Below are 26,489 nucleotides of genomic sequence, written 5' to 3' on the forward strand. Positions count from 1 at the left end.
CCTCGTCTCCACCCCCCCTCCCCTGCTCCCGGCTCGGAAAGCGCCCCCCTGCCTCCACGATCGTCCTGACGAGCGGGTTTGGTCGCCTGCATATGAACCAGAGGAAAGGAATCAGTTATGCAAAGTCTGACCTTCGCTAAAATAAAGAGCATCTTGCAAACGGGAAGGGTTATCTCAAGAAAAGTCTGCGGTTCCGGGAGGGACATGAGCTGCTGTCATTGGAGGCGGGGACACAGCGTCTGCCAGGCGGTAAGGGAGCTGTCCGTGTGGGAATCAACGGCGCCACGGGACTGTGGAACCCTCGCCTGTCCGGGCACCTCTGGCACGTCCCTGGAAGGGGACGCTGGGAGGACGCGACCCCGCTAAGCAGAGGCAGTGCTGCCCCAGCAGTGACCGGTGACAGCCCTCCCCGCCACCCCGACACAGGGGGGGTCGCCCAGAGATGCACAGAGAAGCCTGGAGAACACGAGCACAGGGCCAGTGCACCGGAGCGCATGAACGCACCACCATGTGGCGCAGGAGCTCCCCGGGGCCCACGCCGTGCACGCACGCACGCCAGTGGTGTGGCGAGACATGGATGGGGCGCCCGTGGTGCAGACGCTGCCCGCCACCCCGAGGATGTCTGGAAGGGAATCCGCACAGCACACGCTGCCTCTGGGGGGTGACGCGCCCACGGCGTCCCCACAGTCGGCAGGATGACGCCCTGCCCCCCAGCCCCAGTGCCCCGAGGGCAGACGACACTCACTGCATCCCTACCAGGACCCGGCCCAGAGCAGGAGCCCGGGGCCGCCCACCGAGGGGTTTGGAGCAGTGGGTCCCAAACCTTCATTCCCAGGGCTGGACCCAGGAGCGATCGTCCCGTCTGTGCACACCTAACTCTGCCTCTGACCTTGGCCACGTCACAGCAACGGTCTCTGCCTGTTTCCCTAACCATCCAACAGATAAAAGCCAACCACCTGCCCACCCTGCCTGAGCCCCTTCCTCTTGCCTCCAGCGTGGACCTGTGCCTGCTCCCCGATCATGCCCACCCTCTGCTTCCTGCCGGTCCTCGACCGGCGTCCCCGACCCCGCCAGCCCGCCACAGCCCGGCAGCCCGCCATGGCCTCTCCTTCTCCATATTCTTACATTCTGTATCTGAAAAACCGGGCAGCACAGAAGTCCTCGTCACTAACTGCTGCTGTTCAAAGTCTCTTATACCCGCGTGCCCTGTGTCCGGGAGGTCCCCGCTGGGTCCGGCACACGGTCAGCACCAGCACCCCGTGTCTGCGGTGGGTCAGGCCCCCAGAACCAGGCTGATGCCCTGTGAAGACGGGGCCGGGGAGCAGGAGCCCGGATACAAGGAGGGGTGGGCCTGCCGGCCGCCCACACACAGCTCCCGGGACCCCAAACAACAGACGCGGAGCAGCAGGAGGCGAGCATGTGGCCGGACACAGGACTCTGCCGTGGCAGAGCCCCGGGGCAGCGGGGACTGAGGTCACCTTCCTCACTGTCTGCCCGCGGGGCCATGAGCCTCCGTGCCCCCTTCGCCCTAGGACGCCCGTCACCCAGCCACGGGCACCAGCTGTCGCTCAGGATGCCAGCCCCCAGGGTCCGGGACGGGTCAGGACCCCTGGGACAAGAATCCCCCCGCCCCCAGCAGCAGGAATAAAGGTTACCCTCGGCCGTGTACTTGGTGAAAGAAAACTAATATTTGAGAAGTTTCTGGCGTGCTGCTCACCAAAGAAGAAATTCTATTACAACTTTTAATCAAGCTCCAAAACTCAAGCTCAGGGGTAAACGTGTATCACCGCTGATGGGAAATTAACCAGCAACGCGTCAGGGGGTCCACGGCCGAGGCTGGCACGTGCGGAATGCGTGTCTGGGGGCGGGGCGGGGGCACGAATCCGGGCCGAGCTGCCCCCTACCTGCTGTGCCTCGGCTTCCCCACCTGTAAAGTGGGGACGGGCCCCGCAGGCTCGGGGAGGGCTGAGAGAGGGAGGTGACACGCGGGCAGTGTCTGGCGCCTTGCTGGGCCTGCGGTGGTGCTGAGGGTGACTGTGTTACCGTTAACCAGGGTGCAGACTCGCCAGTCCTTCATCCCTGGGTCGGCGGCCCCCTCCTGCCTCCCCGCGAGGCCGTCTGGGGACGAAGTGAGTTCGCGGGTGGGGTCCGAGCAGAACGCTGGGCCAGAAAACGGTAGCAGGACACCTGACCCGTGAGTGAGAGAGGGGGAAATGCTTCGGGGCCGCGGGCTGGGCTCTCCGCCGGCCGCACCACGGGGCGCGCAGAAGGCCCGAGACCCACGCGCCCGCTCCGTCTGGAGGAGGAGGCGAGCCCTTCCTCCTGGAAAATTACCGAATGGCTCTTCCAGCTCTGACGGAGGCGAGGGTGTGCGGCGGAGAGAGGACGTCCGAGGGACACACTGGGACACATTCTGAGGCGGATTTATTGTTTTCGGCTAAAACGGAGGCAACGCATCATCGTCTGTGACTCCGCATCTGTTCATTTGCACATGAACACGGACAAGCCGTGAGGCTGTTAACGACGGCTTTGGAGATATTGGAATGTCTCTGGAAATTACTATCAATAAAAAACAAACTGGCGAGGGGAAGTTACTATTTCTCCCCTAGTAAACTTACTGACATTTTATTCCATTATGGATGTTGTCCAAGGTATAATGAAATGCTCGGTGATTGATGGGCCCCTGCAGCTTCCGCGCCTTGCAGGAACCCCTTCCAGGCTCATGGCGGCCTGCCCGGCCGCAAAGAGCCGCCCTCTTTGTCTGCAACCCCAGCAGCTGGCCCGCAGGCCGCCGGGCCCCGTGACCAGCCCAGGCATTGGGGGCACGCGGCAGGCCAGCACCCCCTGCTCTGAAGGTGTCCCTCCAGACGGTGACGCCGCAGTCTCCCCCTGAGCGCAAACGCTTCCTCCAATCCTGGGGGCGGGGGGGCACCGACCACTCAGAGCTGCCACCCTCTACACTGGCCCTGACCCTCCTCCTCGCGCTGGGTCATGGGGAAGGCGCCCCAGGGCTCACGGCGGTCAGCATCCCGATCGCCCCACAACTGCTGCTCACCGTGACCCTGCGGTCCCGAGCACGTCTCACCCCAATCTTTCAGCTGCCGCTACACCCCGTCCACGGCTTCCCTAGGGGGAGATGACCTGGAGCCAAGGGGTGCCCCCAGGGTTCTGACTGGGTCACCCCAGCCCCCTCCGCTGGCCGGGTCATAAAGACCCCCACCCGTGCCTCAGTGCTGCTGCGCAGTGATGGTTCCGCCGCTTCCTGAGCTCCTCAAGTGCACGGAGAACAGACTCAAGCATGGATCCCCGGAAAGGGCGGACAGGGACAAATGAAGAGGAGTTGACCTTTGGTCAATCTGCCCAAGGTCACAGAGCCAGTGACCAGCAATATCAAGAGAGAAACTCAGGTCTGTGTTCAAAACCTGTGCTCTTTCCATGGTTGCTTCTCAAGGATTCCATGTCGATTTTGTCAGTCATTCACACTTTAGTCTAAATGAGTCGTGCTGGTATTGTCTGCCTAGAGACCCAGGCTCCTGGAGTGCTGGGGAGAGTTTACAGAAGGCAGTCCTGTGCCAAGTGAGCTGCGGAATCCATTCCTATGTCCCCCTCATTCTTAGGTAGAAGGCTCACTGAGGAACCCCACAGCAAGGGCTCTGACCTACGTGATCTCAGGGGAAACCTCCTTCTGTGGAGACGGGGGGGGGGGCACTGTCCTCTGGGCTTCACTGTCCATCAGTCATCCCCCTGACACGAGGGCCGTGGGGGCTCCTCCCTCTTCCCTGGACCTTCTCACCATCCTGAGAATAAAGCCACACTCCCAGGCCTGGCCCTCCTCCTGACCCGCCACCTCCAGGCTGCACTCCGAGATGCACACTCTGCCCTCCCTCCAAGCCCCTCCCCTCCACCTTCTCTTCCCCAGCTCCCTCCTCGCTCCCTGCCGGAGTCCTGGGGTCACAGCCCAGACAGGCCAGCACGGCTTCTGGGGAACCCAAACCAGAAGAGTGACCCTGGCAACTGACTGAACGTCCCCATTCCCCAGTGTCTCCTCTGCAGATCAGGGTATCACGATAGCGGTAATTCCCATAAATATCATTTACAGGTGCACCGTAAACACCGCACGAGTTAGCTGTTTAGAAATGAAATAAGAGCTGCCAGTTACCCGTGCCGAGAAACGCACCAGGCCCTCCAGCCCAGGGGTCTCCCTGTGTGAGCACCAGAGTCACCCACAGACAGTGTTGTGCAGACGCAGCCCCCACCCCGCGTTCGGGGGAGGCTGAGGACTTGCACGTGGGCCAGGCTGCTGCCCCGGGGCCCTCACTGCTGTCCCATCCAATCCCCACGCCAGCCCTGGGATGGGTATCTCTGTCCCACTCCCCAGGGACCCGGGGACATTAAGTCACGTGTCCAAGGTCACCGTCACGCCTGCCGCGACACCGGGATGCAAGCTGAGGTCCGCCTAAACCCAGAGGCCGAGCTCTGGGACAACAGTGCCTGCCCAGTCAGCGAGCGAGCAAAGCTCCCACCGAGTGGACAGAACCCACAGTCTGGAGACCACGGGCCTGCAGGGCCAGGAAAGGGGAGAGCCACCCCCCGGCCCCAGGCAGGGCTCCCGGGAGCAGCCCCCAACACGCAAGGGGAGCCAGGGTTGAGCACCCACCTCGGCTGCTGGCTGCGGGCCTGGGGGCCTCGGGGCCCGGGGCGGGCGGCCCCTGGGGGTCACCCATGAAGCGGTGGAACCAGCGGCGCCTCAGCTGGCGTAGCTCCGAGTTTCGGCTCCGGAGCCAGCGGGGGCCGGGCCGGGGCCGGGCCAGGGGCCTGCGCAGCATGTCCACGCCGAGCAGCAGCTCCGGGCTGACGCGGGGGGCCTGCAGCGCCCTGCTGTCCAGCAAGCCCACGCCCAGCGCCACGGCGGCCACGGGTAAGGCCTGCAGGGGCCCGGGCGGTCGGGGCCCCGGCGGGAAGGCCACTCGGGCTCGCTGCAGCAGCAGCAGGCTGCCGGTCATCAGGTAGGCGGCCGTGAGGAAGAAGAGCAGGAACTGCGTTCGGCGCACCAGCTTCTGCAGCCGGAAGAAGGGTTTGGCCATGCCCCTGGGCGGCGGGGCTCCCAGCTGGAGCCTGGGCACGGCCCCTAGCGCCCGGCGGGGAGGGAGGCCGGGGCCCCCAGTGGCCTCATCCCCGCATCCCGGCGCCAGCCTGTGCTCCTCCGGGGTCACCGATCCTCCTGCCCTGTTTCTGTCGGGTGCTCAAACGGCACCATCACGCGGCTCCAGCCACAGGGCCCTGTGGCTGTGGCTCCTGCCCCAGGGTCACCAACTCTGCCATCGCTGAGCTCCACCAACACGCACGCCTGGCTGGGGAATCTGGAAGAGCAGAGAGAGCACGCTTAGATGCGGCAGTGGGGGGGGGGGGACACCGTTACCCCGTGCCTGGGTTAGGACCCCCCTCCGGCTTCTGTTTCCCAAAGGGGACGCCTGTGCTGCGGGAGCCCCAGACAGAGAGAGGGGCTCAAGTCCCAGCTCCGCCACCGGCTGGCTGTGTGCCCCTGGGCGGTCACTCCGGCCTCAGCTGCCCCATCTGTAAAACGGGAATGACGCCCCCGCCCCTTGAGCAGCAGTGAAGATCCGGGGACAGAGGCGGCCCGGAATGGAATCCTCACCGGCCAGGCCCTGAGCTGAACACGGATGTGGTATCTCATTCGACCCTCAGGGCAGCCCAGCGAGGTGGACGCTGGAGTGGCCCCATTTTACAGAGGAGACAAAAGGAGGCAAAGGAACTTTCCCATGTCGTTCAGCCAGCCAACAGAGAAGCCAAGGCTTGGAATGGGCTGTTTCAGGGCCTGGGCTCTGAACAAGTAAAGGGCCTGGCCAGTGATGGAGCCGGCACGTACAAGTGCACCCAGCCCGGGGCAGGTGTATACAGCAGGTGCTCCATGCATGCTCGCAATCTGGCGACACCCTCGCGGGGGTGCCTTGGGCCTGCGGGCTGTTCTCTGGAAACTGCTTCTGAAGAGGCTCGGGGGCTTCAGCCCGGGAGAGAGTGCGGGGCCGTGCACCTGCTAACGGAGGCCGGGGCACCTGGCGGGAAGGCGGGAGGCACGCTGCGCGACCTTCCAGGGCTGCCCTCGGCTCTCACGCTGGGCTTTGGCTCCCGTTGGCGGAACCTCTGAAGCGGGCTGCTAGGGGCTGGCGGGGGCTCTGCAGCTGACGGCGGCCCTCAGCACAAGGACGGTCTTGTCCCCGGAAGAAAAGCTCCCAGGACCGTGACTAACGTGGCCCGGGACCCCCGCCAGGCCCCGCAGCCCCTCAATGGCTGCTCTGTGCGTGGGGCACAGGCAGCCCGGTGTGAGCAGAAAGACAATGTTTGGGCTCTTGTGGCCTGGCATGCCCCGGGCGGAGGTCCAGAGCACCCCCGACCAGCACCGCCCTTTCCAGCTCAACTCCGAGAGGGCCGGGGTCTGGGATTGTGGCAGGCAGGTCCTGCCGGCCAGGTGGGGGGTGGCAGCTCCAGCATCAGCACACAGAGCAGGGTTTAAACTCTGAGCGGGGAAGCCATTTGCGCCGTCTCCAGAGCTCTCACTCTCTCGTTAAGCTGGTGCGCGCCAGGCCTGCCCCAGCCAGCCCCGTCAGATTTGTAACGCCACAGAGAAAATCCCAAGCAATCCTGCCTGATCCCCTGCTTCCAGCTTTGGGCCTCCAATCCGCCCTCCGCGAGCCGGCCAGGGCGGTCCTCCGAACACACAAATCTGATCACGGTGCTCCCCTGCTCAAAACGCCTTTCAATAGCTCCCTGCGGCTTCGCGGATAAACGCCGAGCTCCTCGGGGGGACACACAAGGCCCCCTGCCCGGGCTCGTCCACAGCCAAGCCCTCACCTCGGGCTTCCCAGCACACGCGTGTGCGAGCATGCACACACCAAGACCCAGGGAGCCACTGGAGCCCGCTGCCTTGGGGCCTCTTCTGTCTTTTCCACCCTCAAAGCCCACTGAATCCCTGTCTACCCTCCAAGGCTTAGCCCAGGTGCAACCTCCTCCAAGAAGCCTTCCCTGACCACCCCCAGTGACACACACACACACACACACACACACACACACACACACATTGGTGTAGGCTCCTCTGTCTTCCTGCAGCCCATGCCAACCCCCAACGTGGCACCCACCACCCTGGGACAGCTGTCGTCGCCCAGCTCACTGTCATTCATCCACATAGGACTGTGACCGGCTCGAGGCGAGAGGCCAGACCCTGTCTGTTTTTGTAACTCTGGCCCCAGCGCAAGGCCTGCCCGGCCGTGTGGATGCGCGGCGACCCTGGTTTCTGAACGCACTTCTCAGGGTGAACGAGAGGATAAACTGACCGGTTAGTCCTGGTATCAGAGGCTGCTGCTCCTGTGGGGTCCTGGGCCCCAAGCTCTCAGGTGGCACCCACCTCGAGCCGCGGGGGCCCAGTCCGGAGCTTGGGGAGCCGCGTGTGGTGGGCAGGATGCTATCAGGGCCCATCAGTCAGGATCCCAGGGATCACGGACCCCACAGTACCCTCCAGAGTCACCCCTTCCCAGAGGGGACTCCGGGTCTGGGGGGGGCCTGGGCGTGGAGGCAGGGATGGCCACTTGCAGAGTCCTGTAAGCAGGCTGCCACCCCAAACTTCTAGAATCGCAAAGCTGATTGCCAGGCCAGAACACCTGCGTGGGGCGGGGCGGGGGGCCGGCACGTCCCCTGTCCTGGACTTCTGCCACCCTTCCCGGCCAACGTCAGCCCCGCCGGTCACCCTGCCTCTCCTCGAAGCAGGCAGCCCCTCCAGGCGGGCCACCGAGCACACCTGACGTATCGCCCCGTCCCCAGACCCCACACGCAGCCAGCAGCACACGGATGGTGGGTTTGCTGAGGCCTGGGGGCCGCTGGGGGAGGGGCAGCGTCCGCACCAGAGCTCCCGGCCCAGTAGCACAAGCGGCCCAGGCCTGGGGGCTATCCAGCCACCTCCTGTCCGCTCAGGCTGGAGCCCACCAGCTATGCCCACGGTGCCCCAAACCCACATGGGGCAAGGCATTGCTCAGGATGGAGCCTCAAGCCCGTCATCTGTGAAATGGGGCAATCGGCAAGGCTGTGGAGTTGGACCGGGGGAAAACTGCTCCCCACAAAGCATGGCGCGCGCCGTTATGAACGCCAAGGAGGGGCCCCTGGGAGATGTGCCACGGGTGAAGTCAGTAGCCCCCGCTCCCTGGGGTGGGCCTGGCATCCCATCCTCTCTGGAAGCCGCCACCGGGCCGTTGGCAACCGCTTCCGTGCTCAGCGCCCCCTCCACAAAGCACTCCCAGCACCAAGGAGCCCGGCTGGGCCGCGTTCGCCCCTGCCCTGTCTCAGTTACCGCACGCACCCCTCCCACGCAGGTGCCCTGCTCCCCCCACCCCCAAGAGCAGCAGGATAAGGCGCACTGACCACGGTCTGACCCCTGGGCTGCCACGCACGCCCGGGCCACCTGCTCCGGAGCCCGCCCTGTGCCCGCAGCAGCACCAGCGGCACGCGAGGCGGGACGTATTCTTGAAAGGCCTTCCGCGTGCCTCCATCAGCACCTGTCTGGACACACGCCAGGTCGGAGCTCCGGGAGACGGCGCTGCACATGGCGAGCCCCCCGCCCGGCATCCCAGATGCTGCCATGTGGGCGAGCGCTCCAGCCTCCTGGGGCGCCCCGTCCGCTGGGAGTCTGGGCCATTCTTCCCCTGTGGCACCTCCCCTCTTATAATCAAGCACCATGCTCCAGGAAGAGGAGGGTGGGGCCTCGCTGTGGGGGGCTCAGCACGGCGCCTCAGGCGGGAAAGGTGGACACTCGCTGCCTGCCCAGTGCCAGCTGCACCCCAGAGAAGGGCAGGGCCTAGTGGAGGAGGGATCCCGAGTCTCCTCCCAGGAAGGAGAGAGTAACGGGGCCCAGGGTCTTCTGGGGGTCTCAGGAGGGAGTAGGAGCCCAGTGCGGGGGGGGGGGGTGCTCCGAAAACCAGAGTCCTCTCCTGTTACTTTGCTGCATCCGGGCCCCAGGGGGCAGCAGGTGCCGAGCCTGCAGGTGGGGAAGTGTCAGGCAGATGCCGCCTACCGCTCAGTGAGGCTGGGGGGGCCCAGGCCGAGCGGGTTGGGGGGCGCAGCAGCAGGGAGAGGAGAGCAGGCCGCCCCTGGGGCCGGGGGATGGAGAAAGAGCTCAGAGGGGCCCAGGCCTGACCACGGGCCACTGGGGTTTGTCACGCGACTCTGCCTCCTTCACCGCCCCCCACCCCGAGAGGACAGGCAGTGGCAGGCGAGGGGAGAAAGACTCCAGGTGCCCCCAGAAGCATCTCAGCCCCTTGGCCATGGCAGTGAGGGCCAGGACCCTCAGTGTTCAGAGCCATGGGCTCCTAGTGGGGCAAGAGCCTTGCAGACGGAAGCACAGGGCCCAGCACGCTGCGCTCCCCACAGGAGACGGGCAGTGGGGTCCCCGCAGCTCGGAGCTCCAGCCTCAACGCCTGGCAGCTGGTGCAGCGCTGACAAGGGCGGGGTGGGGGGGTCCTCAGCCTCTGGACCACCAGGAGGCTGCACTGGGGAGCCTCCAGCTGGGCTCCGGGCTCTGAATTGGCCCCCCTGCCTTCTCCCTCCCCTCCAGCCCTGCCTCTGCCCTGCTCAGGCTCAGGGCCTGTCACCGGACACTGCGCCTTCTCCAAAAGGCTAAGCTGAAGAAAGTGACCTTCCTAACACAAAGCCAGTCAAGCTGCCATTTGCAGTGTCTCCCCAGGACTCGGATGGCCAGGCCCAAGCTCCTCAGCCTGGCGCGCCGTCTCCCGGCCCCTTGCAGAAGGCCACGTCCCAGGCACAGTGTCCCTTGGCCAGCAGGAGCTGCGCCACGCCCCCCCAGGCATGCTCTTCCATTGGCCAGGGGGCCCTGTGACCCCTCGCGTGACTCTGACATGCTCTGTGGCCATCAAGGCTCAGCTTCAATGTCACCTCTTCCGTGAAGCCTTCCTGATCCCCCAGAGTCGACGCTGGGACAGGACGCTTCGTGAATGGCGCCTGGGTGATGTGTCCTGCCGGGAGTCAGGGCTCCACGCTGCTCTGCCCAGTCTTCCTCCCAGCCTGGGAGCCCCCTGCAGCTACAGACACTCAGTGCCCCCGGCCGCCCTTACCCTGCAGCCCCATGCCTCTGCATCTCGGAGGCTCAGACCAAAGAGAGAGAAGGACCCACTGACTTTAACTCTCCAGGCCCTTGGGTGGGACGAGGTCTGGGAAATGGGAATGGGGTGGGGTTCCCTCTGACTTTGAAAAGGCAGATACTTTGATCTTCTGGATGCAGAACTTAAGTGAGAAAGTCCAAAATACGAAACGTTGCTAAAAAGGTATAAAACATAAGAGAAAGGTCAAAACTCCATTCAATGCGAAAAGGGAAGAGGACGTTCCATCCCACCCACCGCTGAGGTTTGCAGAACAGTGCTTCCTGCGCTGCGTTAGAGACCAAAGGATGTTTTCACGCAGCATCCCACGCATGGAATGAACAGACCAGAAACAAATGAACAATCTCCCAGTAAACCCGAGAGGCAGGCGTCACCACGGGCCCATCCTACGGACGCGGCAGCCGACAGAGACAGGGCCACTCAGCGGGGCCCCAGACAATCAGCTACTGCTACACGAGACCCCCGATGAGCCACGTCACACGGCCGCCATCCGTGTGACCCCAGGACGCAGATCCGTCCAGGTGCCAGGCTCCGGGCTGTAAAGAAAGCGGGGAGCCACCGTGCCGCCTTCCCTTTCCCGTGGTTGGACCTGGAGCCCAAGCCACCCTCGAAACAGCGCATCGCAACCTCTCTGGGCTACTGCCAGCCCACCTCTTCTCTAGAACCCCCCTTCTTCATTTGTCCTGTGCTTCTCCCACTCAGGGGCGACCTTGCAGGGTTATCCAGGCCCCTCTGAGCGATTCGGGTAAATCTGGGCAAGTGAGCGGGGCACACCACTCAGCCTCGCCCTTCTTGGGCTCCTGCAGTCGCTGGGATGGGGGACTCTCGCTACGGGAGGGGTGCCTTGGGCGCTCCTACCCTCAGAACCCTCCTGGCCCCCTCAGGCGAAGACGGCCACCCTCTGGGAGGGGCTCACATCGCCGAGGGTCTCCAGCGGCAAGACAAGAGAAGCCCTGCGGAAGGAAGAGGCCTCGCTAGCCAGCAGGTGCACCCTGTTTATGGCCCCTAAATTCATCCAGCCTGTTCCTCCATCCACGTCTCATGTCCACACTGGCAGGCAGTTCCTCTCCAACCACGTTTTCTAAAAGCGTCACACTTCCGATAATTGTGCAGGCGGTATGTCAACACGGTAATTATTACAGCCACAGCACGGAGAGATTAGGAGAAACAGTGTGAAAACAAGACTTTGAGGCCCAAGGAGAGGGTAGGCACAGCCATGTTCACGTACCCCCTTCCCAGATGAGCAGGGCCTGCCCCGCCTGGGGGGTGCGACAATCACACACATCTCATGGATAAAGGCCCTGATGGCTTAAACCCCACTCTGTCCGCAGCTCCCGGGGCCTGAGCTCGGGGTAGCTCCAGAGAGAGAGTCAGGGGAACTGGTCTCACCGCGGCTGACCGGGGTCTGCGCCGGACGGGAGCATCAGCCGGGGGTGTCTACAGGGAACCAGCCCTTGCAAGAGTGCTGCTCAGCAGGAGTCAGTCCTGGCCTCCAGGCATGGGGAGCCCTTGCAGGCCGGCGCCCAGGGAGCCAGCTCCATGACTCTGTTCTCAGTGCTGGGCCTTACCTGACCTGGCTAGACTCAGGGTTTAGCAGCGACCAACTGGTGGCCCAGAATACCCACTCCTGCCTGATGAGGCAGACAGGAGGGAAGGCATGGGGTCCGGCCTTCTGCCTAATCCAAGCCTCCCTTCACTTCCAGCCGGTATGTGCCACGGGCCACACCCCATGGGGCTCCTACCCCTGCTGAAAAGAGGGGTCCCCTCACCCCCACAGCAAGCATTCTTCCAGAGGACCTTGGAAATGCTCCTGCTGAGCATGGGAGGGTGCAGCCGCAGGTGAGGGCCACGGGGCTCCTCCTGGGGCGCATGGGGCCGCCGGGCACAGCCCACCAACCCAGCCGCCCGCCAAGCTGCTGTGATAGCGAATGTGCTTGGGACACCAACACACGTGCTCTCGGACCAACACAACTGCTACTCCTCATAGAACCCCGGGGCCCTGGCGGCCCACTGGGACACCTCCTCCAAGGGGCTTCTGAGACCTGAGCCAAGGGTATGTGGGGGGACGCTCCCCTGGCCCCCTCTCCAGCCCCTGCAAGGGGCAGGAAGGGGGCTGCTGCAGACAGAAGAGCCCGCCAGCTTTTCCCTCCGCTCTCCCTCCCCACCAGCCCTCTCTTCCCTAGCCCGATACCCCAGGCAATTCAGAGGAGAAAACAAAAGGCCCCATCTCCAGATGGGATCCATGGCGTCCCAACCTGGGACAGCCCCAGCGCCTCCCTGAACTGCAGCAGGCCGTTCCAGCGACCGGAGGGGGTGGTGGCAAGTGATGCTGTCCGTCAGAAAAGTACAGTGGAGTTCCCAATCTGTCCACCTCCAGAGCCGCCCTGGAAGGGCCGGAGGGCAGCAGCTGGATCCCAACCCCGGGGCAGGGCTGTGGGAGCCGAACCCTGGTGTCCGGCCTCCCCCTGCTCAGACAAGGACTGGCGTCCCTCTGCGCCCCTGCCTCCCTCTGCCAAGCAGCGGCACGGTTGCTCAGAAAACAGACCCCCAGCCGGGCCACCCCGAGGCTCCGGACGTACAAGAAAAACGCAATTAGCAGCCTCCAGTCCTGTCTCCGTCCCCACCTAGGGAGACGCAAAGCACTACTTGGGGTAATTCTGCGGACAAAACACATGAATACATACGTTTCGCCTTTGCCTCTGCCTCCGTTCAAGTTCACCGAGAGAGAACCCTCCGCTGACCGGAAGCCTCGCCCGGCCGCGGAGAGGGGGGGAGCTGCTCCGGGTACACGGCTCCTCCCGAGAGAAGCAGCGCGCACCCCAAACCCCGTGCCCGCCCCCTGCCCGGCCGACCCGTCTCTCCCTCCGCGGAAACGGGCAGTGGCTGAGGATTCCGGGGGGTGGGACTGCGCGCCCCCGTCCACGCCGGGGTGCCCCCCAGCGCGGCCCCCACGCGCGCACCTACTCCCCTGCCCGGCCGGCCGCCCCGCGCCGGAGCAGGTGCACCCCCGGCCGCCCCGCCCCCCCCCCAGCGCGGCCCCCACGCGCGCACCCACACTCCCCTCCCGGCCCCAGAGGCGCCCCCAGCCGGCCGCCCCGAGCCAGCCGGAGCAGGTGCAGCCCCGCCGCGCTCCGGCCGCGTCTACACAAACTTGTTCGCGGGCGTCTGGGAAGGAGCCCGCCCGCCGCCCGCGCGGGGGTCCTGGAGGGGGTCCCGGCGGGGCGCCCGGGAGACAGCACTCACCCCGCGAGCGCGGCCGGCTGGGGCGTCCGCTCCGGCGGCCACGCGCCCGCTCCTGGGCGCTGAGCCCGCAGCCCCGCAGCGCCCGAGCCCCGGCGCCCCCGCGAGCGGCCCGACGCGCCCCGGAGGAACAGGGCGCCGCCGCCAGGCTCCCGGGGCTGCGGGCGTCCGGGCGGAGCGGGCGGCGCGGGCGGGCGCCGGGCGGGCGGAGCGGGCGGCGGGCGGCGGGGGGCGGCGGGCTCTGCACATGCTCACTCGCGCGGCCCGGGGACAGCGGCCGGCCGCCGCCGGGTCCTAGAGGCGCCCGCGCCCGCCGCTGCCCGCCGCGTGGGAGGGGTCGGGCTGGGGGCGGGGGCCGCACCCTGGGCTGGCCCGCAGGCCGGTGCACCCGGGCGGGGCGAGGGACACGCGTGTGCTGCCCACGCGCGCAGACGCGCGCACACACCCCACTGGCGTGATGCACACACCAGAGGGTGCATTGGCGCTCACACCCTGACACGCGTGTGCACACTCACTCAGACACACAGGGACCGACGCACGTCTGATGGAGACACTGAATCACTGCTTCGCAGCCACGCTGACGCCCACGCTCGCTCACACACACACACACACACACACACACACACACACACACACACCGGGCTCTGTCCCACTCACAAACAGCGCGGGACACTGGCAGGCACACACACTTTGGTACTCTGATACCAACACACAGTCAGACACACACTGGCTCACCGTCCCATCCACAGCTGGACGCGGACGCCCACGTCCTCATGCACAGACACACGGAGACAGCCACACACAGAGGCACCACCCACGGGCAAATCCATGGACCCTTTCTCCCACTGAGCCTGCGTGCTCAGGGCACCGCCACCAGCTACCACGCTGCCCCACACCGACACGCGGGGACTGACCCACGCCTCCATACAGTCGCCCACGGAAGCAGTACCACACTTGCATGGAGTCCCATGGGGCACTGACCCACAGTTGTGCATGCGCACGCGGCGACAGGCACCCATACAGACACTCAGGTGTGCAAACACACTCCTATCCACAATCCCCCTCTTTAAACAAGGGCTGGATCCAGCCCTAAGGATTTCCCGCCCAAGCCTCTCCCCTGCCCCCGCTCCTCAGAAGTCCCCGAGCCACAGTGCCACCCCTGCAGGTGCATGGGGCGGGGGCTGTCCTCACCAGGGCTGGCCGCTGAGATGCTCCAGGAGGCTGAGGACCAGCAGAGGCTGCGGGAGCAGGTGTCGGTGGCGTGGCTCTAACCCCCTCTTCCCGAAAGGGAGTTTCATGCCTCTGACGACCACTAGGGGCAGAGCTGCTTGGCAAGACTCAGAAGAGCCTGTTTTCAACAGGTGCAGGGCGGGGAAGGAAGGGATTAGACTCAGACCCCTCGGAGCCCCGCTTTGGGAAGGTCAGTCAAGTGGCACCCAGAGGGGAAGGGGGCTTGCTTAAGTTCACACAGCCAAGCCCCAGACTTAGAACAGAGTTGGTCGTCTCTGGAGCCGTGGGGACACTCGGTGAGGGTACCAGGGTGAGAGACACGTCTGTGCTGCTCCGGCATTTCTGGCTTTGCAGAATATCCCCCATGCACAGCCCTTACACACTGCAAATGTTTGCACGTGGTGATGCTGGCGACGCCGGCCCCGGCTGCCTTCTTCCCTTTATCTCACTGGAGACTCACCATAAGCCAGTGGCTGCCTTCACGTGCCCATTTTAGAGAGGAAGCTCCTGACGCCCCAAGGTGGATGAGTGCCCAACGCTCACAGCAAGCAGAGCCCCGGGGTGCTTCAGCCTGGCTCCACTGGGAGGTCACTTGGGACAGGATTCACGCTGAGACGTCTGTGTGGCTGCTTCCATGGTGGAGAATTGCCTCAAGAAAGAGAAGAAGGGTCTGCTGGGCGTCTGTGCCATTTCTGTGCCCAATGCCACACGGCACCTGCTGTGCAAAGCCCTCCAGGGGCGTGGGAGCCAGGCAGGAGCATCTGCTGACTCTGGGCAAGACGTGGACAAGGAAGGAGGGTGACAGAGTCCAGGAAGTGGTGGAGAAGGGCTTGGATACGGGGCATAGGCCACCTGTAAGGCATCCAGATGGCCAGGGTTGGGATGAGGGCCTCTTCTGTGTCAGTGGTGACAGATAAGAGGACATGGGGAGGCCTGCTGGACTAGGCCTGACAGCGGAGCCACTCTCAGCCCCCAAACAGCTCTGTCTCACAGCTGTCACGTCTGCGTAGCTGGGACTGTTTGACAGCTGTCCTGACGCCATCTTTGTCCACATCCCTAATACTGCAGGGACCTTTGTGGTGGTCCCAGAGTGGAACTGACACGTCCGGTTACCACTGAGGAAAGCACTGCCTCCCACTCCCCTGCAGGTCTGGAACTAGGGACCAGACCATCTGCTCCCACTTCAATCCTGCCTCTGTGTTTGGTTTTTGAATCCATCTGCTTCTCTTTGTGGATCCCAGTGATTGGACCCCAAGTATTTACATTGCCTCCTCGCTTCGTATTACCTGCTGGCTTATCCTTCCTTCCTTCCTTCCATCCATCCATTCATCCATCCATCCTTCTTTTTATCCATCCATTCACCCATCTATTCATCCTACCTACCTTCCATCCACCCATCCATCCTTCCATCCATCCATCCTTCCATCTACCCATCCACCCATCCATCCTTCCATCCATCCATCCATCCATCCATCCATCCATCCATCCATCCATCCTTCCATCCATCCATCCATCCATCCATCCATCCATCCATCCTTCCATCTACCCATCCACCTATCCATCCTTCCATCCATCCATCCATCCATCCATCCATCCATCCACCCATCCATCCATCCTTCCATCCATCCATCCATCCATCCATCCATCCATCCATCCATCCATCCTTCCATCTACCCATCCACCCATCCATCCTTCCATCCATCCACCCATCCACCCATCCATCCTTCCATCCATGCATCCTTCCATCTACCCATCCACCCATCCATCCTTCCATCCATCCATCCATCCATCCATCCATCCATCCATCCATCCTTCCATCCATCCATCCATCCATCCATCCATCCATCCATCCATCCTTCCATCCATCCTTTCACTTATTCACTGAGCAAGGCACCCATTGCATTAGGTTTTGTGTTGAACACTGAAGACTCTTTGAAAAGAAAAGGCCGTCCCTCCAAGGAGTTTCCAGTGTGGAGAACTGGACAAGGAAACACACCCAAAGGGGAATGTGCCACAAACAAGGAGCTCTGCTGTATCAGTTGGGGTGCTTATAGCTTCAAGCACAGCACCACGTGGTCAAAATTGTTCCTCTGGTGACAGCAGAGCACAAGCAGGGTGCTGGCTGCTGGGAGGGCAAGTAGCTGTGTACGCATTTATGTGCACGACACCAAAAGTTTGGGGGAATTCAGGGAAGGCTTCATGGAGGAGGTGACATTTCAGCTGACTCTTAAAGGGGAAGTAGGCATCATCTGGGTTGTAGGGAGCACGGGCCATTCCAGGCAGGGCAGGCGTCCTGTGTGAGGGTAGGAAGGCATGAAACACGCATGTGTTGGAGGAGCTACTGGTAATTTGACGTGGCTCATGTGAGGTCGGTGGTGGCTGCAGAGGAGGCTGGACCGTGACTGGTCAGCTGAGCCCTCATTCAGATCACTGACTCTCGCGGGCATTGGGGGCTGCTGACCCAGCCTGAGCCACCACCCTGGCCCTGCCGCTCCACAGACGGCCACCTAGTCCTCCAGCTCAGGAAATACTCAGTAACGTGTGAGCCATCACCCCGTTTCTGCCCTGCCTTGACGGAGGCAGCCTGGTGGTCATGGCCACAGGGTGACCAGCCCGGGCAGGGGCTCGGTCCCAGCTCCACGCCTCCCCTCCCACTTTGAGAAAGTCAGCACCTCTCTGAGCCTCACTGTGTTTACCTATGAAATAGAGAAATGCACCCATCACCGGGCTCTTGCGAGGATCCATAAAATGCATGTGGCGTGCGTAGCACGTGGACTGCCACAGAAAAAACGTATAATGCATCTTAGCAAATATCATATGCAGAGCTTTCTCCCAAGCTTCTATGACCCAGAAATGCCACATGTGGTGCTTTCTTGATCCACCAGGCTCGTGGCATGCACCCCCCCACCAGTGAGGCCACCCTGACGTCCCAGCACCCACCTCGCTGGCCAGTTCCCTGGGCTGCAGAACACACGTCACCCCATTGTGACCTGGGGCACAGGTGTTTTTGTGTGTCGTCTCCTTCCGGACCCTCACGGGCCCCCACAGCTGGAATGTCAGCCACCAGAGAGCCAGGGAACTTTCTGTCTCGTTCACAGCTCTACCCTCAGGGTCTAGCTTAATTCTTGGCACATAGGCAAGCTCACTAAATATTTATTAAATAAATAATTGATTGATTTTTAAAAATGCAGTAAGTCTAGCATGACATATTTTTAATGAATCCGAGCGGGTCCCCAGTGGTCAGCCGCCGCGCTTCCCAGGAATTCAGAGACTGCTCCCTCCCGCGCAGGTCACAGACTGATCCCCTGTGGGTCCAGCCCTCTTGCAGTCATCTGGGAGACTCTGCAGGCCACCAGCGAGACCCCGCAGTGGGGGCGAGTGTGGATGGCTCACGGAGCTGGGTCCCCCTGCTATGGGCCATGGCGGGATGACGAGGCAGCAGCGCCTGGCCACCTGCTTCCAAGCACCCTGCTCTGACCACGGAGCCCTCGGCCGCTGCTCCAGGGGCCTCAGGCCCACAAGCCGACCAGCTCCACCACCCCAGAGTGGCCTGGGAGGGCTGCCTCATGCTCCCGTGGAGGGACCCCCTGGCGACAAGGGGGAAGGGGGGGTTGCGGCTTCTTCCCTCCTGTGCTGGTTTCACAGTGCCATGAGCTGCCCGGGGCCCACTCTGCGCACTCAGAACCCGGGCTGGGCTCAGCGCTTCGCTGGGCTGCCCGTGTGCTGGCCTCTCCCGTGAGGAGGGGCCGCAGCTGGGCCTCAGAGAGCCTCCACGGGGGACACAGCCCAGAACTGCGGCCCCAGCTCTGTGCCGGGGCAGCTGGGCTTGCGGGCCTGGCCAGAGGGGCCCCAGAGTTTATGGGGTGCGGGGGCCGCGGAGGGGGCCCAGAGCTCAGCAGGAGGAGGAAGCCTGCGTTCCCTTCTGGTCTGACCTGAGCAGGCGGCCCGGCCTCACGCAGAGCTGCTCCTCCCGGCCCCGGCTTGCCTCTCTGTAAGACGGACATGTGGCCCGGTTGGTACAGACGGCCTTTCTTAAAGAGACGCAGGAGGACAGAAGGGGCCTGCTTCAGGGTCAGCCCTGCTTCTCTAGTTGGGCAAATCTCGTCCTTCCCCCCGCCCCTGGGGAGTCTCCTAATCTGAGAAACAGCGAGAAGGTTCCGGGGCACGGGTCCTGGCAAAGGGTGTGACTCTTCCCTCTGGCGGTGGTTACGGTAACCCCGACGGACCCTGGCGTGGGCTCTGACGTGGCAGGTGCAGGAATAAGGTTTACTGGGTTGGGTTTATACCTGCCCGAGCCCGTCGCCCTCCCATCACCGTGGAGGCCCCAACTGGGCAGGGCTGAGGGACAGAAGGCACCGAGGGGCCACCGAGGGGGGACATCAGGGTTTGGGTCGATTGTAGAGCTTACGGGGTCCTCCGTCAGGTGGAAGGTGGAGGGCGGGGAGCAGACCTGGGGCTGGAGGACGGCATGGGGGATCCTCACGGGGGTGCCCAGCAGAAGGAACTCCCCGTCTCTCTCCCGTTCCCACGAACGTCCCTATGCGTCACTCATCAGAGGCCCAGGACGCGTGAGGGGTCTCGAGGTCAGGTGCGCAAAAGGAAGTGTGTTCACGTCAATACACATCTTGCTCTGAAATAATGGCAGGGGAACAGAAGAGCTGCAAAGACCGCAGCGAGCTCGCACGCACCCTCCCTCTGTTGCCCCTTGCAGCACCGGGTGACCTTGACAGCCTTGGGGGGGTCCCACTGGGGGCCCCGGAGACAGTCTGGCGGGCTCGTCTCAGTCTGGGGGGTTCGGAGGGTAGTGGACACCGTCTCTCGGTGTGTGAGGCTCCCTGGCCAAGCTCTGTTACCGGACACCTGGCAGCGTCCTGAGGAAAGGGGAAAAGAAGGGGAGGCCTCCATGGAAGAAATCCCACCTGACCAGGGGCTGGCAGTGGCTGAAATGAACCCCTCAGGACAGGGTCTGCCCGTCCCCTGGCCCTCTGTCCCCTCCCCACCTCCCCCGGGGCCTGCCCCTCTCCCGCCCCACGTGGGGCCCCCATTCATCCACCCACATGGCCCTCCCACGAGGAAAGCAGTGAGCCCGCTGTGGCAAGGGGCACAGGAAACGCTCCCAGACGTCTTGGCGCCCTCGAGGGCACGCTCCCTGCCCACCGGGGCCCCCCCAGCCTGTGCTTGAGTAGAAGCCAGGATGGGGAGACACAGGGGCCGGGGCAGGAGGCTTGGGGGTGTGTGTGTGACCCGTCCCCAGCCTCGCTGCCCAGACAGCACCGTGGCACCCACTGCCTCCCGCTAGCCCGCTGGAGGGGAAGGAGCCCGGGCTTGGTGCCCCGCTAGGCCATCGTCCCCGCAAACCTACAACGCTTTACAGATGAGCACACGGGCTCAGAGAGGCTCCTGGCTGAGCCCAGATGGCACAGCCAGGCAGTGGAAGAGCTCCCCGTCCCCCGCGGCCACACTCCTGTCCACCCCCACCCCACCCAGGGGCGTGCAGGGGCAGCACGCAGTCCTCTGTCCAGAGAAGCTTCTGGCCTCCTTCCCCGGCCACCGCCTCATGGCCACGTGCACGTGCCGTCCCCCATCTCGGGTACGACGGAGTTTTATGGGAAGGACGCTGTTGAGTCATAGGGGATGTGGTCAATGTCACCGCCAGCATCCAGGGGACCAGAGGGGCAGGAAGGCCGCCTCTCCCTGCGGGGTCTGTGGCTGCATGGAGGGACCAGGACATGGGGAGAGGGGAGAGCTGTTCCACACGGGTTGTGCGCCGGAGCTCGGGGCAGGCTCACTGGGTGATGAGTCCCCGTGTTCTAGTTACTTCCGTTTCCCTTTGTGTGTGTTCCCCAGTGCGACCCGAGGGGGGACCTTGTGCTAAGGAGGGGCAGAAACACGGAGGCCGAGGCTCTGGCCCGGCGGCTCTGCTCCCCTCCCTGAGCCTCGGTCTTCCCATCTGGAGAGTGGGGCTGAGGAGGAAGAAGGGAGATGAGCCCGTGCCCCCACCCCGTGCGTGACTTCCTCCCGACGTGTTAGGACCCTTTGCAGTTATGTCCTCATTCGGGTGCCCATTGGGTTCCTATCTGCTTTTGGTGCTCGACTCGGACTCCCGGGCAGGGCTGAGGGTCGGGGTGCTGCCTCCCTGGAACCTGGAGGCACGCGCCGTCCTCCGTGGGTGGTGTGTGGGCAGGGGCACGTCCACGCAGGGAGGGAGGATGTGTCTGTAGCTCCAGCAGGCCAGCCAACCCCCCTGCACCGGCTCAGGGGAGCAGGAGCGGGGAGGGAGGGGGTCCTGGAGCAGGGACAGGGAGGGGCAGTCGGGGGTGACAGCTGTGCTGGCAGCCGGTGCAGGCTGCACGTGCACCTGGACGGATGGGGAGGCTGAGAAGTTGCCTCGCTGGCAGGTGAGCGGGGAGCTCACCGCAACCTGACCTCTGTCCCAGGGCCGCGGGAAGCTCTCCACCAGGGGCTGGAAATGGGGTGTGGGCAAGCCAGGGGGCCGGGGTCCTGACTCACCTGACCGACCACAGCCCGAGGCCCGCCTCCGGTCATGGCAGCCGAGGTGGGAGCATGGGGCCCTCTCTGTGTGGTTCTGTGTGTGTGAGTTTGGCCCACAGAATCTCAGGCTGAGATTAAGACAGATTCCCCGGCTGCCGACTCCCCTTGGCGTCCCCAGGCCAGCGGCAGCTCCGCACGCCCGCCCCCACCAAGTCCCCAGCCTGGACCCGCCTGCCCTGGAGGGACGGAGGGACGGGCTCGGGTGCGTGCCAGGCTCCCCCCGAGCTCCAAGGAACAGGGACGTGGAAAGTGACAGCAAGTACCAGGAGCCACGAAATCCCTGCCACCTCGATTTCCAGGCAGACTTTGCTGACTCCACGCGGACGCGGCCCCTCAGTGACCCCCGGGCCCCTCGCCGGCCAGCCTCCCCCCTCCCTCCCTGCAGGTCAGGCTCCCCGGCTCTGGACCCTCGTCCCGCCGTGGCCGTCCCCACACCTCCCTGCAGACAGGCAGCCCCTCACCCCCGTCACTGGGGCCGTCTCCTCAGAAGAGCCTGACGTTCTTGTCTTCGTGGAGACAACCTCTCCAAGTCCTGCTCCTAGAGTTCCCGACAGTCCTGGGGACAGACTCCCAGGAGTAATTGATTACCCGTCGGCATTCAGTTTCTTTGTTTCCTTCCGTTTTTGTTTTTGTTTTTTAAAGATTTTATTATTTATTTGACAGAGATAGAGACAGCCAGCGAGAGAGGGAACACAAGCAGGGGGAGTGGGAGAGGAAGAAGCAGGCTCATAGCGGAGGAGCCTGATGTGGGGCTCGATCCCGGAACGCCAGGATCACGCCCTGAGCCGAAGGCAGATGCTTAACCACTGTGCCACCCAGGCGCCCCTCCTTCCGTTTTTTGGCCGACAGACTGGGGGGTCTCAGGCCACCACGTCTTCCCAGGAACCCAGACAGTGTCCTGTTTGTTACACGACAGACTTCCGGAGAATCTTTTCTGAGGGAAAAGGTGGGGAAAAATCATCTCATCTTCAATATGGGCGTTTACATTCTCTAACTTGCAGATCGGGACAAGTCGCCCCCCACCTCGGGATCCTGCGAGGTCCTACAAGGTGGGGACCCAGGAGCCAGACCCGGCCTGATCCAGCCAGACCTGCTACCCACCTTGTGCCAGCCCCGCCCAGAACGTGACCGAGCGTCAAGCCCCGGGTTACGTTCTCCAACTCCCCCAGGCTGGGTCGGGTGCCCCCAGTCCCAACACAGACACACACGGGCACACAGGCAGACGCGTCCCCACAAGCACACACACACATTCACCCAGACGGTTTTGTCTGTGTGTTTGCGGGGATCCTAACACCGGGACTTCGTTCTTACCAGTCTCGGGCTCCTCCACTGTCCCAGCCCCCAGTGACGGCCTAAGCAGCCCACAGCAGTCCTGGCTCTGCCCGTAGCCTTCTCTGGGGCCCCTGGAGGAGGCCTGGACGCCCAGGAGGTGGTGGGCATGGCCTGGCTGGGGTGCGCCCCCCGGCCGGGTGGGGCAGGCCCTGAGTGTCCCGCAGGGAGGCCAGGAGGCGGGGAGGCCAGGCTGCAGTCCCCCATTGCAGCTGCCACAGCTTATTTACGATGCTTTTAGCTCCGAGCAGACCCATTTCCGAACTCCTCTCCGAGACATAAATTACCCTCAAGGGCTAATTTGTATCACTGTGGTTGGACAATGCCGAACCAGAAAGCGCTCCCGCCTCTCAGCAATTTCCATCCAGGGAGAGCTATGGATTTTTTTCCCTCCCTTATTGAGCACTTCAGAAAGGGGGCTGAAAACCTTCAATAGGTTTCGTTTTTAGGGAAAGCAATTTTGGCTTATTAGGCACTGTTGGCTTCAGAAATATGCTCACTAATGACTTCTATTTAAATATTTTCCACCAGCTGAGACTTTTTCAAAAATACCGTGTTAATGGTTTCAACATCCCCTCAATGCGTCCTTCCCCACCTCGGCCTCTGAACTTTCTCGGCTGGACCCTCCACACCGTCCAAAGGTCCTGAGCAGCCCGCGTAGAGACATCCCCGTCAGAATTCCGCTTAGCAATGACGCCCTCCCCCCTCGTCGCGCTCTCAGCCACCAGCCTTGCGAGAGCACAAACTCAGAGCGGATCGCCCGGTCCCTCGGAACCCTCCGCTGGCTCCCGGGCCCCTCCAGGATGAAAGCCAAACCCTCCAGCCTTGCACGAAGGGCCCGGCCTGCCCTCAGTGGGGCTGCAACACCCGCCACGCTCCCCGCTGAGCCCCAGGCAGGAAACGGTGCTGCGGCTGCCCAGGCCCCAGGCCGCCTTCCTGGGCAGCCCGAGGTCGGAAGGGCAGCACCTGCTTTAATGGTGTCCCCTTGAAACTCTTGACCATGTGCAAACAGGGGTCTCCCACATTCTCATTCTGTGCCAGGCCCTGCAAATTGTGCAGTGGTGCCCGGAGCCACCATCCTTAGTGGGAGGCCCAGGCTGCCTGCTCCTTGTCCCTTGTCCGTGGGATAAACCTGGGGGGCGGGGCTGGCCGGAAGTCCCCCAGGCCCACCGCAGGACAAGCCAGGGTCCTCGGTGCAGATCTCTGCCCTCCTGCTTCTGAGTCGCCTGGCCGTGGTTGAGCAACATGGCCCCTGGCGGCCTCAGTTTCCCATCTGAGAAATGGGATCATGCTGTGTCTGCTTCCCAGGCTGCCCCCCAGGCCTATCTGCAGACCCTCCCGGAGCACTTAGGAGAGAGTGCGGCACAACGACTATTTGCCTGTGTTTGTCCCCGCCGTTCCTCCCCGAGACGGGGATGTAACAGGATCCTCTGATAAGCCTTCCCCTCTCAGGAGATGAGGCATCCCCCCGGCCCCAGCCCCCGGGCCGCCCCTCTTGCCCGACACACACCCGAGCCAGCTCAGCACAATCGCGGTCGACACCTCTGTCTGCGAGCGTCAGAAGCCCGCTCCGGCTAGCTTAGGCCGAAAGCAGGTCTGGTTGTGAGAACATGGGGCGTCCTACAGAACCCCAAGGACCCCACAGTGGGGCCCGGAATCTAACCCCGGAAATGCAGGAAGCTCCCACTTAACTCCTGTTTTTGTCTGAGGAAGGGCCTCATTCCCCTTCCTCCCTCTCTGACCCTCCGTCTCTTTCTCTCTCTGCAGTCCAGCATCTTCCTCAACTCAGCCACAAGGTAGAAACCCATTTCCTCCCCCTTAACTTTTTCTGATGGCTCTAGCCACGGCAAGCCTCCTGATTCAGTTCCAAGGCTCTGCAGAGGGGGGCTTGAACCCCTCCAGGGTCAGGTGCTCCTCAGTAGAGTCCAGACTACAGGATGACCTTATGCTCCGAGCGCCTTGATCCCACTATACCTGTCTTCCACGTGCATCTATGTTTCCCTCAACGGCCATAAGGGACCCCTCGAGGACCATGCATTTCTCATCTTTGCCTTCTCCTGTACCCAGTCCAGTGCCTGGAATATAAACTTTGTTGCATAAAAGAAGGCATGAATGATGGAGGAGGGGCTTGCCTTTCCAGCCCTGGTCACCGTGCAATCTCGGGCAGGCAGTTCTTCTGTCCGGGGCAGCCCACCTGCCCCCAGCCCCGCACACGCAGGCAGGGTCGCCCGGCCCCCAGCTGCCTCCAGAGCACGCGGCTTACCACTCCCGCCTGCGCCCAAGCCCAGCAGGGCTCCGTCTTCCTGAATATGCAGTGGCTGCTTCAGGGTCTAAGTTCATTTCCGCAGGAGGGAACGGCTCACTCGACAGAATCTATACTCCCAGAAATTATGAAAGGAGCAGAATTAAATTCACCGGGGTCAGAGGTCCGGAAACACTGGAAACACGGCATTCCCAGCAGAACCTTAGCTTAATTACCGCCGCCAAACACGCTGGAGGAGCGGAGACACTCCTGAATTATTCACTTGGGTCCTCAGACCAAAGAGAGGAGCAGAATCTGCTCCGTGGCCCTGACCCCGTGGGCTGAGGGTGCAGCGGTGGGCGGGGTTCTCGTCATCAAAGGTGTTTCCAGAACTGGCCCCACCTCCCTTACGATCCCTGCCAGGTGAGGGTGCAGAAGAAGAAAAAGGCTGTGCTCGGCAGGGACTCCCGGGACTAAGCAGACTCAGCCCATGGACTCCGGGGGCCATGGCTCCCACGAAGCGAGATGCAGGTGAATCCAGCCCGACGCACCTCTTCCTCGTCCCCGTCACGAAGCAAGGTGTCCGAGGCGCTGCCTTCTCCCCCAGCCGAGTTTCCATCCTTTTGGGGGTGAGCCGGCCGCAGGGAGGGGGACGGGGGTCCAGCCAGCACCCCCAGCCATGCCCGTCAGCCAGGTCTGATGCAGCGGTCAGGAACCAGGGCACCCCGCCTTACTCTCCTTTGGCTCAGCTTCAAAAGCCCAGTGGGACTAGGGTGCCCCCAGGCTGTTCCCAGGTCCCAGTTTTTGCTGCAACGCGTCAGAAGGCGGTCACGTGGTCCACGTATCACACGGCCTGCGGCATGACCTTTCAGCCCACACGGGAAGTGTCGAAAGACGACCATCCATCTGTAGAAAACCCACGGCCTGATCAGAGCCTCTGGAAACCACCAAGGTCACAGCCGCGGGCTCTGGCTGCCCCGAACCTTCCACATTGGTGTTTGGCTTCCCGAATTCTAGCTGTTGTTTTTTCTCCCCCAATGGAACGAATAATGAGGATCTTTGAGGAAATTCTTAATAAATGGTACCCCAGGGCGCCTGGGTGGCTCAGTGGGTGAAGCGTCTGCCTTCGGCTCAGGTCATGATCTTCGGGTCCTGGGATCGAGTCCCGCATCGGGCTCCCTGCTCAGCGGGGAGCCTGCTTCCCCCTCTGCCTCTCCCCCTGCTCGTGCTCTCTCTCTCTGTCAAATAAATAAAAACCTAAAAAATAAAATAAAATAGTAGATAAATGGTATCCCTCTCAGATTTTGAACCAATTGTGAAATAATATAAAAAGTACAGATAAAGACAAACATGTGGGTTTATGTGGCCAGAAACCAGGGGGAACAGGAGGCTTTCGGCCTGTTTCACGAGCGGCTTGCTGGTACCGACCCCCGATTCCTGCGGATGCACCCCCACCCGTCCCGCGGCGTCTCAGGCCAGAGCAGGCCTCCCGCACGGAGGGACCTACCGAGTGCGACAAGTGTCTCTGAGGATCAGAGAGAACGTTCGACAACACAGCCTCTAATTGTTAGAATAGGGTTTGCTTCAGGGCATGACCGAGCGGAAGGTGCAACAGTCCACCTCTACCACGTGCCGCACAGGCAGCGGCCCCCCGTTATCAAGCCCCCGTCGGGGTGGGGCGTGCATCACCACAGACGAACCCCGCACGGCCACGGCAG

The 26,489-nt window shown here is 63.0% G+C and overlaps 1 protein-coding gene across 3 annotated transcripts in view; it reads right to left on the reverse strand.

Moving 5' to 3' along the window:
• Positions 1–14,684, reverse strand: part of WSCD1 (WSC domain sialate O sulfotransferase 1) — a 34,414-nt gene extending 19,730 nt beyond the window's left edge. The window contains exons 1-2 of one of the 3 annotated variants that reach the window (XM_045804872.2): positions 14,610–14,684; positions 4,658–5,360 (exon numbers count right to left, since the gene is read on the reverse strand). In XM_045804872.2, coding sequence (XP_045660828.1) covers positions 4,658–5,084 — 427 coding nt within the window. In that variant the 5' untranslated portion in view covers positions 5,085–5,360; positions 14,610–14,684. Of the gene's footprint in view, positions 1–4,657; positions 5,361–12,862; positions 13,141–13,421; positions 13,562–14,609 lie in introns of those variants that run through there. The other 2 variants (XM_045804871.2, XM_045804870.2) reach the window with 2 other exon arrangements.
• Between the last annotated feature and the right edge of the window lie 11,805 nt (positions 14,685–26,489).

The sequence above is a fragment of the Ursus americanus genome, chromosome 14 (genome assembly GCF_024610735.1).
Source record: "Ursus americanus isolate L20-20 chromosome 14, mUrsAme1.1.p, whole genome shotgun sequence".
NCBI lineage: Eukaryota > Metazoa > Chordata > Mammalia > Carnivora > Ursidae > Ursus > Ursus americanus.